At 38.9% G+C, this 15,645-nt stretch overlaps 1 protein-coding gene across 1 annotated transcript in view; it reads left to right on the top strand.

The window, feature by feature from the left end:
* ush1c (Usher syndrome 1C) overlaps positions 1-15,645 on the top strand; it is a 205,519-nt gene that overhangs the window by 37,270 nt on the left and 152,604 nt on the right. Inside the window, exons 3-4 of the mRNA XM_072271371.1 lie at positions 371-438; positions 11,991-12,134. Of these exons, the coding sequence (XP_072127472.1) occupies positions 371-438; positions 11,991-12,134 (212 nt within the window). The remainder of the gene's footprint in view (positions 1-370; positions 439-11,990; positions 12,135-15,645) is intronic.

The raw sequence follows: 15,645 nt of genomic DNA on the forward strand, positions 1-15,645 counted from the left end.
ATGGCCCAAGAGATTCCTGAATATATTTATTGAACAGCTTACTGATCATAAGGTACAAGAGATTTTATCAAAAAAATGTTTCTCAGATTTTTTTATATTATGTTAGCCATAAATAAAATCTCTATTAACAACTGTTTAATTTCAGCTGCTTTCAGCAAAAGATTGTAAGCTTACAACTAATGTGTTATTCAACTTTGATAATGACCTTTGATGCAGTTTCATTCAGTTTGCTAAAAACTTGGCTATTTCATTAAAGTGATAAAATTATCATGGAATTTTATTAAAGATTCGGTTATTATGCTAATTTGATTGTTAGTTAATACCTATTTTGTGGTAAATGTATTTTATTTGAACTATTTCTATTGCTCAGGTGAATGTATTAATTGACAGTGATGCAGAAAAGGACTACCTTTATGATGTACTACGTATGTACCACCAGTAAGTAGCCTTCTTATTCACTACTCCTCCCTGTTTGAGATGTTTCATGCTGAATTGGATTGTTTGTTTTCAAATATATTTACACTGATGTAAAATAAATCTACATTTATAAGCAGTCAAGGCCAGGGTTATTTAACTTGCTGTAGTTTGTAGAGCAGATTCAGATTTAATAAGATGGGTGACATCTGATCTGAAAATGTATTTAAATTTAAAATTTGAGAGTGTATTCTGCTCACAGGAACTAATTTATAGAAATTAAGAATAAGCTTCTGCTACTTCAAGTCCTCCCAAATTGCTTTACAGACAAGAAAATCCAAATTAAATGATAGATCTTGATGAAACATTATTGATTTTTAGTGTTTATTTTTCATGCAAGTTATGTGACTTCAAAGACCAGACTGAATGTTATCATTACTATTGATATAATACATATAAATGACACAAAAGTTGATTTCTTCTATCATGTATATGTTGATTATGTTAAGAATTTGAGACTTGTTTTTGCTGAATACTCTAATGATAACTTGTATTTCCTTTGTCTTAAAAACAGGTTGGCTGAATATTATGGTTTATTTTCAGTTTTCTATTTATATCTGACTAATTTCTGCTATGCTCTGTGTAATCTATCACCAGAGCTGCCATCTGTGTGAATAGTATGAATAGTAGCTACAATCATATAATACAGGGTTATAGGGTATGGGCCAGAATCCTGGGGCATTGGTGGATGTCCTGGGTCAGCTGAATGCAAGTCCTCCATTGTAAAAGCCATAAGAGTATCCTAGACCAGAAACAGTGGGTGTATTTGGCCATCCCACATGCAAAGTTGAAAAATGACTTGTCAATCACCCAGCTAAGAACAATCTCTGAGCCATATTGGTCTGAATAGCTCCTTACCAAACTGAACAAATGGGCTAGCTCTAAATTATGGTATTTTATTATTAGTACATCCATTGTCAGTCAGTGAATGCAGCAATTTTCACATGTATTTCCTCATGTGCAAAGCTCTGTTTCAAAGTACCAAAATCACATTTACATTTTAGTACAGATGTTGAAGATGCCCATTACTGTTCTGTGTTCTTTATGTTCTTTTACAAATAGATTTTTTTTATTTGAAGAACTAGTGTTCATACTTGTGGTAGAAGTTCACTAAGAAATATTAAAATATAGTGATGGCTTCAATATTTCATAAGTACACTGTACATTTAATAATTGCATGTGTATTAATGTATTCAGGGAATTATTTTTTCATTTCTGCAGCATGTTCATTCAAAGGATTTGTTTTTATAATTTCTGTCCTTGGAATAATTATTCCAGTTTAGATTCCAGGGCAGTTTGTTTTGAATTAACTTTAAATCATTTTGAACTTTAATCTTAATATAGGTCTGCCTAAATTTGCTAAGTAGTGATTTCATATAAAATACATTATAACTAATTGGCTTTCCCTTTATAATTCTAAACAATTAAGAGCTATAAATTTGGAAAATTGAATTAAAATATTTAACAAACTATCTCCAAGTAAACAGACAGGGTAGTTTGTATTAAATGTTTAAACAAAATAATTTTTATGCTTACTTTGCTACTGTTGCAGCAATGTTGGGTAGGATATATTGTTTCCATTCATCACTTGAATAAACGAGGCACAAAAGAAGCTGAAATGTAGACGTTGGCAAAGTTTCCATGTGATCTTTGTAAAGAGGACTGGTTTTGTTTCCCAGTGGGCTTTTCCGCTTCAGTTTCATTGAGGACGGCCTAATTGCTTTTGCCATTCATAAAGCAAAGCTTTTCAGTGTTTGGATCATCTGTGAATCGACCGTTCTTAATAATTTACTGACTGCACTTGTGTAATGAAACTCACAGCAATCACACTATAACAGTCATGTCCTCTGCCTGTTTATTATTTTCCACATAATATAGTTTGTAAAAGTACATTAAATATTCTTTCACATATCCACAAAATATGTATATACGTTTACTTAAGTCAAATAGTTTTTGCTGTGAGGGTACATATAGCACCAGGTTCACGATTCCTTTGCTAAGCGGAGCCCTGTTCAAAATGTCATTGTTCCTTTTGTGAACTATTAACTCAGTGGTGAACTCAGTTTTCTATAAATGATGTTTCCTAATGTTTGGAGTTGGTTGCAGTGATTCAATGATGCAAGAGTCTGAAGCATGGGAGTAGAGATTTCTTAATTAGTTAAAGGAGGAATTGTTGTGAGATGTCAGTGTGCTTCTCATTGTTTAGGTGACCATTTTAATTCCCCTTTCCATTCCCACGCCGACCTATTTGTCCTCTGCCTCTTCCACTGTCAGACTGAGGCTAAACACATACTAGGATAACATTAAACAACAGGAATTCTGCAGACGCTGGAAATTCAAGCAACACACATCAACGTTGCTGGTGAACGCAGCAGGCCAGGCAGCATCTCTAGGAAGAGGTACAGTCGACGTTTCAGGCCGAGACCCTTCATCAGGACTAACTGAAGAAAGAGTCAGTAAGAGATTTGAAAGTGGGAGGGGGAGAGGGAGATCCAAAATGATAAGAGAAGACAGGAGGGGGAGGGATGGAGCCAAGAGCTGGACAGGTGATTGGCAAAGGGGATACGAGAGGATCATGGGACAGGAGGCCCAGGGAGAAGGAAAAGTGGGGGCGGGGGGGGAACCCAGAGGATGGGCAAGGGGTAAAGTCAGAGGGACAGAGGGAGAAAAAGGAGAGTGAGAGAAAGAATGTATGTATAAAAATAAATAACGGATGGGGTACGAGGGGGAGGTGGGGCATTAGCGGAAGTTAGAGAAGTCAATGTTCATGCCATCAGGTTGGAGGCTACCCAGACGGAATATAAGGTGTTGTTCCTCCAACCTGAGTGTGGCTTCATCTTTACAGTAGAGGAGGCCATGGATAGACATGTCAGAATGGGAATGGGATGTGGAATTAAAATGTGTGGCCACTGGGAGATCCTGCTTTCTCTGGCGGACAGAGCGTAGGTGTTCAGCAAAGTGGTCTCCCAGTGTGCATCGGGTCTCGCCAATATATAGAAGGCCACATCGGAAGCACCAGACGCAGTATATCACCCCAGTCAACTCACAGGTGAAGTGTCGCCTCACCTGGAAGGACTGTCCGGGGCCCTGAATGGTGGTAAGGGAGGAAGTGTAAGGGCATGTGTAGCACTTGTTCCACTTACAAAGATAAGTGCCAGGAGGGAGATCGGTGGGGAGGGATGGGGGGGATGAATGGACAAGGGAGTCGCGTAGGGAGCGATCCCTGCGGAAAGCGGGGGGGGGGGAGGGAAAGATGTGCTTAGTGGTGGGATCCCGTTGGAGGTGGCGGAAGTTACGGAAAATAATATGTTGGACCCGGAGGCTGGTGGGGTGGTAGGTGAGGACCAGGGGAACCCTATTCCTAGTGGGGTGGCGGGAGGATGGAGTGAGAGCAGATGTGCATGAAATGGGGGAGATGCGTTTGAGAGCAGATTTGATGGTGGAGGAAGGGAAGCCCCTTTCTTTAAAATAGGAGGACATCTCCCTCGTCTTGGAATGAAAAGCCTTATCCTGAGAGCAGATGCGGCAGAGACGGAGGAATTGCGAGAAGGAGATGGCATTTTTGCAAGAAACAGGGTGAGAAGAGGAACAGTCCAGATAGCTGTGAGAGTCAGTAGGCTTATAGTGGACATCAGTGGATAAGCTGTGTCCAGAGATAGAGACAGAAAGATCTAGAAAGGAGAGGGAGGTGTCAGAAATGGATCAGGTAAACTTGAGGGCAGGGTGAAAGTTGGAGGCAAAGTTAATAAAGTCAACGAGCTCAGCATGTGTGTAGGAAGCAGCACCAGTGTAGTCGTCGATGTAGCGAAGGAAAAGTGAGGGACAGATACCAGAATAGGTACGGAACATAGATTGTTCCACAAAGCCAACAAAAAAGCAGGCATAGCTAGGACCCATACAGGTGCCCATAGCTACACCTTTAGTTTGGAGGAAGTGGGAGGAGCCAAAGGAGAAATTATTAAGAGTAAGGACTAATTCTGCTAGACGGAGCAGAGTAGTGGTAGAGGGGAACTGATTAGGTCTGGAATCCAAAAAGAAGTGGAAAGCTTTGAGACCTTCCTGATGGGGGATGGAAGTATGTAGGGACTGGACATCCATGGTGAAAATAAAGCGGTGGGGACCAGGGAACTTAAAATCATCGAAAAGTTTAAGAGCATGAGAAGTGTCACGAACATAGGTAGGAAGGGATTGAACAAGGGGGGATAAAACCGTGTCGAGGTATATAGAAACGAGTTCGGTGGGGCAGGAGCAAGTTGAGACAATAGGTCTGCCAGGACAGGCAGGTTTCTGGATCTTGGGTAGGAGGTAGAAATGGGAAATGCGAGGTGTGGGAACTATAAGGTTGGTAGCAGTGGATGGGAGATCCCTGAGCGGATAAAGTCGGTGATGGTGTGGGAGACAATGGCCTGGTGCTCCTTAGTGGGGTCACAATCGAGGGGTAAATAAGAGGAGGTATCCGCGAGTTGTCACTGTGCCTCGGCAAGGTAGAGGTCAGTACACCAGACTACAACAGCACCCCCACTTATCAGTGGGTTTAGTAGTAAGGTTAGGATTAGTGCGGAAGGAGTGGAGAGCAGAGCGTTCAGAAGGAGCATTACCTAGGATAGCATTACCTTATATTCTGGCTGCAATCTGATGGCATCAACACTGAATTTTCCAATTCCAGGTAAACTGTATCCATTTTGTCCCTTTTCACTCCCCTCACAATCTACCCAGTTCATCCAGAACCCACCACACTCCCTCAAGACTGTCTCTTGCACCTCCTCCATCCACTCATTCTGCCCTTCACTAGCTGGCTTCTCCCACTCAGTCCCCTCCCCCTTCTGTTCCCATCTGCCCATCCTTCCTCACACTTAGTTCCATGTTCCACTTTTCCTTCCTATCAGATTCCATCATCTGCGGCCCTTTGCTGCCTCTACCATCACCGTTCAGCCTCTGTCACTATGTCCAATTTCCCTCTTCCATCTGCCTACCACCCCTCTTCACCACTTTTAACTTCTTGGCCCACCCCTTACTGTCACGTCTTTATCCTGGTTATCTCACCTCAATCTTTCAGCCCAGATGAAGGGTCTCAACCCAAAACATTGACTGCCCATTTTCTTCCTGCATCACATTTGTTACTCCAGATTCCAGCATCTGCAGTTTCTTGTCCCTCCATTCAGTGACTCAATAAGGCATCTTGCTACCATGAGTTGTGAATAACTAAGATGGGCAATAAATGTTGGTCTTCTTGCTGTACTCAAAGAGGGCAAAATCAAGTGTCCTGATGAAGGATTTTCGCCTGAAACTTTGTCTGTGTATTCCTCCCTGTAGATTCTGCCTCATCTGTTTGTGTTGGCCTGTGTCTCCCACATCTTCAGAGTCTCTTGTGTATATGTAGAGAAACCTACCTGAAAAACCTTAATGATCTTTTAGCTGGGAATTCCATGCCCCCACCCCCAGGTTCCCAGGGTTCATTTCTTCTCCCAAAAAACACTTAGCACTATACTTTGTCCCAGACCTAATCTCTTTTGAAGACAGGGCCCTAGAAGTATCTGAACTGGGAGTTATCACAAAATGAACTGATGAGTTATCAGACATCCCACCCTGCAAAAACTCATTCCAGGGAGGCAGCATCATCAATTTGCGGGAGACTCCTGGAACTTTGGGGAGAATTGGGATGTCTGCAATAGAGTAGCTCCTTAGCAGCTAGCCAGCTAGTTTAAATAACATTAGCTATGCTAATGAATGAATGACACCTGTTAAACTCACCTCTTTTACAGTCCTAACCCACCACGGGCAATAGAAAAGTCACTGTTGCAAACAGTGCAGCGAGCAACATTGTCATTATTTTTGACGCCTATTAGGCAGAGGTACACTTTAGTGTAGTCTGGGGTGACGTACGTTTTATATTTTCTTTTTTGGGAACACTGCCATGGTGGGCACGCGCTCTCTCGCTTGCTCTCTCTCGCGTTCGCTCTCTCATAAAAATTGATTTCCGAGCCATTGTATATAATTTGTGGGCATCGGGAGCTACTATTAATATGTGGAAGACTCCCGGATCTTCCAGGAGAGGTGGGATGTCTGAGTTATCCTGTGCATGAGAAGGAAGGAAATGATCCAACAGTTCACTATATATTTGGACCTGCTGTCTACAATACTTTGAGCATTTCCTTTAGTATTTGAAATGAGTGTCCAACCTCATAGCTGGATGCTAGAGAAACATCAAACTGTGCCAAATATTACTTTATGTAAATAAAAGTTGTGAATGTTGCTAACCAGAACTGTGGAATGTTATCAGAGATGGCAACTTCTTAGAATAATAAGCACTGTTATGGTCCCTTTTGTCCAGTGAATATGTGCCTCTCATAAGGCACCCTTTTTCACATTAATTCCATTTTATTCTTGGTAGCGGTCCCTTCATCTCTTCCCAGATGCTACCATTCATTTGTCTGCAACTGGAAATTCACGTTGACTAATCAATTAACTAACCTAACACCTCTGGGGTAAGGGAAGGAACTGGAGTGCAGCCAGGTGTCCTTACTGGTGCCTATTAACAATTCATGACAGTCCAACAGTTTGCAGTCATAGGCCTATATAAATGAAACACCTGGTTGGATTATCCTAGTAGTCACATCACTCAAGGACAAAAATTCAACATCAATAACTTGCAGCATAAGAACTCACTGCTCTTTGTATGAAGGTCACAATAGAGCACTGCCCATCACATATAGTTTGCAGAGACTGCAAGCAGTACATCATAACACTGTAGATAGGAACCTACCTTTGTCAGGGTGGCTGACTTTGAGTCAAAGTGGCATTAGTGGCTTGTGGGGCATGATTGACAGTTATGAGGACGTATTTATAAAGCAGATAGAATTAAAGGCAATGGGCTTCTTTCTCACATTTGTTTTCATTTAGAGCGGAGCAGCAAGGTTTCACGCTGCAGACTGTTGATGAATTTTTGGTTACAATTTACAAGATTGGTATGAAAAATATGCAATTGATTGTTCATAGCTTGAGCTCATCATGTAAGTAATGATCATGCAGACCTCATGCTGGTGCATCACTTGAGAGAATCAATGCTCTTTTGGGTTCATAACGAACAAGAAAGGTGCATCTGCTGAGGTGAATCCAATTTCCTATTAGCTTCTCTTCATCTTGTTCCAGGGCTTGTCTTTCTATATTTACTTACAATGGGGTCAAGAAGATGGTAACATCTGGTAAATATTGAGTATAGATTCTGACCATCTCAGAGAAAGATGTATCTTCGATTGGTTATGTGGAAAATGTTATTCCTGCCACCTTTGCATGCAAGTTGCCTGTGTGATATGCTGGACCTTAAGTAGATGTGCTCTGTGTATTGTCAGTGAAGATATAGGTTCTGTGCCCGACAGAACTCATTCAACACATCCACATATTTTATCAGTCAAGAAAACTCACCGATGCCTCTACTTTCTGAGGAGGCTGAGCTGTGCACACCAATACTCAGACCTCCTACAGATGCGCAATTGTGAGCATCCTGACATTCCGTGTTACTGTGTGGTACCAGGACAGGAGACCTCATTAATGGGTAGGTACATCACTGGCCACCAGTCTACCCACGATCGAGGACATGTATACAGTAAGGTGCAGGAAAAAGGCCAGCAATATCATGAAGGATCGCACCCACTCTGCTCAAGGACTGTTTGTTCCACTCCCAGTAGGGAAGAGGCTACACAGTATCCATGCCGGGACCTCTAGACTCAAAAACACTTACTTCCCCAAAGTTGTTAGGCTGCTCAACACCTCCACCCACTAAGCCATCCCATCACCCCCACGACCACCGCTACCTACACATCACCTTGTGTTACTTTGCATGCATACAATCAGTCTATGTGTATAACAGTTAATTGTACATTGTGTTATAGAGGATTGCTTTTATATTCAAATTTATTGTTTTTTATTGCATTCTTTATGCTCATTGTGCTTTTTTATGTTGCATCAGATCCAGGGTAACAACCATTTTCTTCTCCTTTACACTTGTGTACTGAAGAATGGCAATAAACCTCCTCTTGAATGTTGAATTACTTATTCAACCACTTACGTGCTGAGCTCAAGCTGCAGATTCATGCCCATTACAGCCGAAGGACTCATATCCATTTTTTAATATCTAACAGGGCCACTTTCTATGCACTGTTTAGTACAGTCATCAGTTACTTTATGCAGAAATCCCACAACCTTTATTATTACTCCTGTAGGTTTACAATGACCTGAAACATTAGCAGGACCATTGACTTCCTCCAGCAGGTTGTTGTTCCAGATTCCAACATCTGCAGTCCCTTGTGTCTCTAAATTTAAAATGAGATGTAACTACGGGTCAATAACACCACCTTGCTGAATTTCTGCCCATATGTGTCATTCACATTTCTGACTGAATCACAGTCAAGTCAATGCTTTTAGTTATTTTGACACTGGTTATGAAATTAGATGGTTTTAAGGTCATTATTGTCTTTTGTTTGACTGAAACCTGTTGTGAAATGGCACCTGTTACATGCACTCTTTGGTCTAATTGTACTGTATTAGCAAGATAGTTGGGGCACCCTTCCATGACCAATTGCTTAGTAATAGTTTTCTACCTGTTCCACTTTCATGCAACCTAGTTCCTTACCAAAAGTGTCCCTTACAATCACCTGACAATATGAAGTAATAGCATTGCAGTATTTGAACTCCTACTACTTCCCATAATCCTATAATGAAACTCTTGAGAATTCTAATATATCATCACTATTTCATCTCCTGCTTCAGTGAAAGTGAACACAGGTGTACTTAAACACTCCACCTGAGTGAACTTAATAATTTAATCCTCAACATATTGTCTGGGAACTTTCCAAAGTTGCAACATCCCATGACATCTTGCAAGCTCACAATGTAATTACTGAATGGCTCCTTTGGAATCCAAATATATGTACCAAGTTTGTAGTTTTGAAATATTTCATATGACCATGGATCAAAATCTATCTTTAATATCTGATCAGACACAACTGTACTGTATAGTGCCAATAGATTCCTCAGTGTCAAATCAAGCAATCAAGTCAACTTTCCCTAATGCTATGGCTTTCTTTCGATTGTGGGTTCTTCACACGTAACCTCTACACTGTTACTTGTGTTAAAGAGTTTATCCAATCATTGAAGGTAAACATTAAATGCCTCTTGCATTCAGTAAAATTTATAAGGTTTTCCAGTATATAACCAAATTGTCACATTGCTACTATCTCATTTTGAGCTCTGTTTCCATATGTTAGTTTTTAGTTCAATTTTGGCAGATTTATCCTGCCTTTTGGCTGTACTTTGTCTAAGTTGTAGATTTGCCAGACTTGTATAGCAATTCAGACTTTAATAGAACTTTTGGCATCCATCATAATCATCATTGTAACATCTTTGGACTTTTTTCTACAGTGGAGTATAATTCACTTCAACATGGAATGTCAATTGTGGGTATTTATGTTGCTATATTTAATTCTCTCTGACAGAAGGCAGTATATGAGACTAGGCAAGCACATCTCTACATCCTGCTCACTCAGCTGTGATGCACAGGGGTGTGATTCTTCCCTTACCTTCTCTGTATAAATGACTGAATCTATAGTTAAACTGATAAAGTTTAAAAGATGATGCCACTATCACTGGACTAATCACCAAAGGTGATGAACCTAAGCGCCACCAGAAAGTAAGCAAGTTAATGACCCGGTGTAATCACAACTTGCAGCTGAATGTCTTCAAAACTGTGGAGATGTATAGCAACGTCAGGAGAAATGTGCCTCCTCTCCACACACTCACCATCAAAAACTCTACAGTCAGCAGCATTTCAATATTCAGGTTCCTGGGCATCATTATTGTGTATGCCCTCACGTGGGAGGACCATATCTGCTTCGATAACAAAAAGGCTCAGCAGAGGATATATTTCTTGTGGCAGCTGGTAAAATTCCATCTTCCTCAGATTGTAGATGCAGTTCTACAGTGCCATCATAGAGAGCATCCTTGCATCAACTTTTACTGTCTGGTTTGGTGCAGCATCTTCTCACAATAGATGAAAACTGCTGCGAACCGTCAAGTCTGCAGAAAAGGTCATTGGCTGCGGACTACCATCACTGCAGGACTTGTATTTGTCCAGGACAAAGAAGTGAGCAAGAAAAATCATTGCAGACACTGCTCGCATTACAAACTGCCTTTTCCAAAATCTCCCTTCTGGAAGGCGCTATAGGGGAATTAAAATAAAACCTTCATGCCATTTTAAAAGTTTCTTTCCCCAGGCAATTAAACTGATCAACTGTTCTAGTTAGCCCACTGCCCAACCCCCTCTGTCCATTTCCCCCTTATCATTACACTACACTGCAGCATTATAAAAAGTGGACTAATATGTTTATACACATTTTATTCCATATCCCTACTTTAACTCCCAATTCTTTATTCCTTGTAATCACTGAATGTTGTTTTTTGTATGCCGTGCCCTGACCAATACACCACAGCAAATTCCTAGAACACGTGCTTGTAAATGGTGCATGAAGTTGATTCTTGATCCTTAACCATGTGAACCAGGTTCTTACATTAATATACACATCCTCTAATGTTACCCACTTACTATGTGGAGGAATTCAGGCCACACTTGCTGAAAGCTAAGATTGTTAGATATGTGGTGAACTGGATTTTAAATGCTCTACTTTACAATGGCCCAAGAGTTAGAGCTCTTTGCTTTCCTGTAAACTTCTTCAAGCTGAGCTCGATTCATTTAATTAGAGAAACAAATCTGAATCCTACATCATTTTCGACACTACATTTTATGTAGGATAACTTTAATTTGAGTATCCAGTTCATTTTGGTCCAAAACTGTGAATCTGTGAACAAAATCCGTGAATGCAAATTTAGAGTTTGGGGTTCTGAATTAGTGTAAAAGTTTGGAACATTTCCTTACCCCTTTCTGTACATTTACATGCCATAGACACATTTGTAGACTTTCATTATAGTGAAAGGTTTTTCACTTGAAGCTGTGGGTTTTGAGCTTCTCAACAGTTCTTGCCAAACATGTTCATTATACAAATCAAATGTAGAAAAATGTTAATTTGACAATATCTGATATAGACTGTGCTACAATTGTAGAAACCTGCCCCCTTTCTTTCATTTTTATTTTGTGGTGTAGAAATGTAGAATACCAGGAAGTGCAGTATAACAATTAGGAATGCTCTTATTTAAATGTCAAATGCAGATGCAACTTGTAACTAACTTGAAAGCAGTTTTAATGATCTGTGAAAATGCTGTTTACACCTGCTTTATCAGTGGTGTGTCTTGAGGCAGACAAGTGGGTTTTGAAGCATCCATTGGTTCAGTGAGGTAATACTCCATTGTCCTAACTTAATTATTGTGCCTCTTGATTCAATAATTCGAAAATATTCAACATTTGAAGAAGCTGAAGTGAATCTGATTTAAACGGATAGACTAAGTGGTGGAAATGAAAGGAAACTGTGCTGGTGTATGCATAATTATGTTTTATTTCTTTCTCTCAGATCAATGGATCTCCCTGTTCTTGTGGGTGACCTAAAACTGGTGATAAATGAGCCAAGTCGTCTGCCAATGTTTGAAGCTATTCGGCCACTTATTCCTCTGAAACACCAAGTAGAATATGACAGTCTGATGCCAAAACGATCTCGGTAAGGAATTGATTTTAAGAAGAAAGCCCAGGACACAGTTAATTGAAAAAATATAGTAACATACCTCCTGATGTGTTATTCAGTTTGCCAGAAAGTCCACAGATTTTCATGTTTGTAGATAAATAAATTTATGAATTTTTGATTGGGTCATTACATTATATTTATTCCTCCAATTTGGGTTATAGGGGACTTGACCAAGAATGTAAAACTCTTTTTATGCACTTTCCAACAGCAAGGTGTAAGTTGAGGTTTTAATTAGAATACCTAGTATTCCCTCTTGTTATGGCAAATAGTTTAAGTGGCAGCATCCTGTTCACTTAGACTCAGAGCATTCTCAAGCTTTAGCAATAATCTATGCTGATGTAATAATATCAGCGCGGAAATTGGTCAAGGCTTCCCTGGGTGAATAAATTTGAATTCCTGCTCTGATCATGATTTGCAAGTGATAGGACTGTATGCTCATTCTGAATGGTTTAAATCTACCTTCCCAAAAAAAATGCCAGAAATACTCAACAGGTCAGGCAGCATCTGTGGAAAGAGAAATAATGTTCACACTTCATCAGTTGTACGAGTGTGATACCCACCTGAGAGCACGAGCTTGTAAAATTACAATGAGAACACAATAAGTTCTCTGGTAAACATGGGTGATTAATTTCATTCTACTAAATCACCAAACACTCACTCGTATAAAAAAAATAGGTCCTTGATAGTATTAAATGAGTATCTTTAAAATAGTTTTAAAAATATTGGTGTTCCAGCAATACCATTGTCATTCATACGCTAGACAAAATATGTTCACTCAGGATCACGCAATGAAAGTCTTGCAATCAAAAGGTTTTATGAACTGAAACAAAGTTGAATTGTTGAATAATTTGTATTTTCTTGCATTATGAGTTGATTGAAAGGACAGCACGAGACATGGAACAGATGCTTGCACACTTCATGGGTTTACATTTCCATTTGAGCTTTGAAATAGCAACGAACCATTTATGAAAGAGGAAATTAACTAAAGCAATAACTTCTTGCTTAGAATTTCCTTCTGTTGGATTAAAATTCCTGCAATTCTTGATTATAATTTGATTCCAGATAGGGAAGGCCTTTAATAAAGGAGCAAGAAATAAAATGAATAATCATACCTCTATATTGGCATACTAACAGAAAAGTATCTGAGAGACAGTATTATCAATCATTTGAGAAAGGTGTGGATTGATCAAAATTAGTTAACAAAGACTTGTAAAAGGAACATGTTATTTTCTTTTTCAATCTTTTTATTAAGTTTCAAGATTAATAAACCTAACAATAATAGTAATGATGACAGCACGGGAGGTCGTTCCTGCCTGTGGCCATCAAACGTGCAGCTCCTCCCGTGGAGGGTCAGACACCCTGAGCCAATAGACTGGTCCTGGACTTATTTTCCATCTGGCATAGTTTGCATTTTGTTGTTTGATTGTTGGGGTTTTTTGTATTGCTATAGTTACGCTCTATTCTTGGTTGGTGCGGCTGTAATGAAACCAAATTTCCCTCGGGATTAATAAAGTATATCTAGCTATCTATCTAATGATAGAGAGAGATTGGGATTACAATAATAACAGTTAACATGTACAAGCACAAGTTCCAAGTAACCAATATAGGTTAACCTCCCAATCTCATAGTAACTGACCATGAAAAAGATATTTTATAAAGAGAGAAAAAAGAAACCCCCTAAAACTAAAAAAAAGAAGTAAACTTAAAAAAGAGGAACAAAGCTTGGGCTGTCATATTACATCAGCTGAAATTATTATTTGTCATTAACTCCATTCCTCTATACATGAACAAAAAATTACTACAAAGGATTTAGAAAGGGTCAACTTACATCACATGAAAATATTGAATAAATGGCCTCCAAGTTTCTTCAAATTTAACCGAAGGATCTGTAGTACCACTCCCAATTTTTTCCAAGTTCAGGCATGCTATTGTTTGGGAAAACCATTGAAATGTAGTGGGGGGATTAGAATCTATCCATTTAAATAAAATGGACCTTCTGGCTATTAATATAACAAATGCAATTAGACAACAAGCTGACAAGGATAAATGACTAGAGTCTATCACTGGTAGTCCAAAAATTGCAGTAGTAGGATGATGTTGAAAATCAATATGCAGAACTACTGAAATACTATCAAAAATATCTTTCCAATATTTTTGTAGAAGAGGACAAGGCCAGAACATATGTGTCAAGGAAGCTACCTCAGAATTACATCTATCACAAACAGGATTTATGTGGCAATAAAAATGAGCTAACTTTTCCTTGGACCTATGAGCCCTATGAATCACCTTAAATTGTATCAAGGTGTGTCTGGCACATATTGAGGAAGTATTGAGTAATTGAAGAATTTTTTCCCATTTCTCTGTAGATAAAGATATTTGAAGTTCTCTTTCCCACTCATTCTTAATTTTATAATGTGTACCTAGACGTATTTTCATAATCAGATCATAAATAATTGCTATTAAACTCTTCTGATAGGGGTTTAAACCTAAAATATTTTCTGTAACTTCAATTTGATGCGATATCGGAAAGGTAGATAAAGTAGCGTTCAAAAAGTTTCTAATCTGTAAATATCTGAAAAAGTGTGATCCAGGCAAATTATATTTATTAGACAACTGTTCAAAAGGCATAAAACAATCATCCATGAATAAATCATGAAAACAAGTTATTGCCTTTGTTTTCCATAGAAGAAAAGCTTGATCAATTCTAGATGGTTGAAAAACAAATTGGGCATACTAGAATTTGACAGGATAAATGTGTACAATCTAAAGAATTTACGAAATTGAAACCATATTCGTATTGTATGTTTAATTATTGGATTTATCATTTGTTTATTCAATTTAGTAAGTACAAAGGGAAGCGCAGCTCCTAGAATAGAAGCCAGCGAAAAACCCTGTACAGACCCCCGCTCGAGGTCCATCCATCGTGGACATTGAGCTTCATCCAATTCTTGTGTCCAAAACGTTAAATATTGGATGTTAATTGCCCAGTCGTAAAATCTAAGATTTGGCAAAGCCAAACCGCCTTTTTTTGATTTCTGTAAATATTTCTTACTTAACCTGGGATTTCTATTCTGCCATATATATGAAGAAATTTTAGAATCAATAATATCAAAAAAAGATTGACGGATAAAATTGATACTGCCTGAAATAGATACAGAAATTTAGGTAAAATAATCATCTTAATAGTATTAATTCGACTAATCAAAGATAAAGACAATGGGGACCATTTAGTAAACAGTTGTTTAACATGAGCAATTAAGGGTAAAAAAAAATAACTTTAAATAGATCCTTATGCTTCTTAGTAATTTTAACACCCAAATAAGTAAAATAATCAGTAACTAATCTAAATGGTGATTGTCTATAAATTGGAACTTGCATATTTAATGGGGAAAGCACACTCTTATCAAGGTTCAGTTTATAACCAGAAAAACAACTAAACTGAGCAAATGGTGTTGTTACTGCAGGAATGGATTTCTCTGGGTTAGAG

This window comes from Mobula birostris, chromosome 11 (assembly GCF_030028105.1).
Source record: "Mobula birostris isolate sMobBir1 chromosome 11, sMobBir1.hap1, whole genome shotgun sequence".
NCBI classification, from domain to species: domain Eukaryota; kingdom Metazoa; phylum Chordata; class Chondrichthyes; order Myliobatiformes; family Myliobatidae; genus Mobula; species Mobula birostris.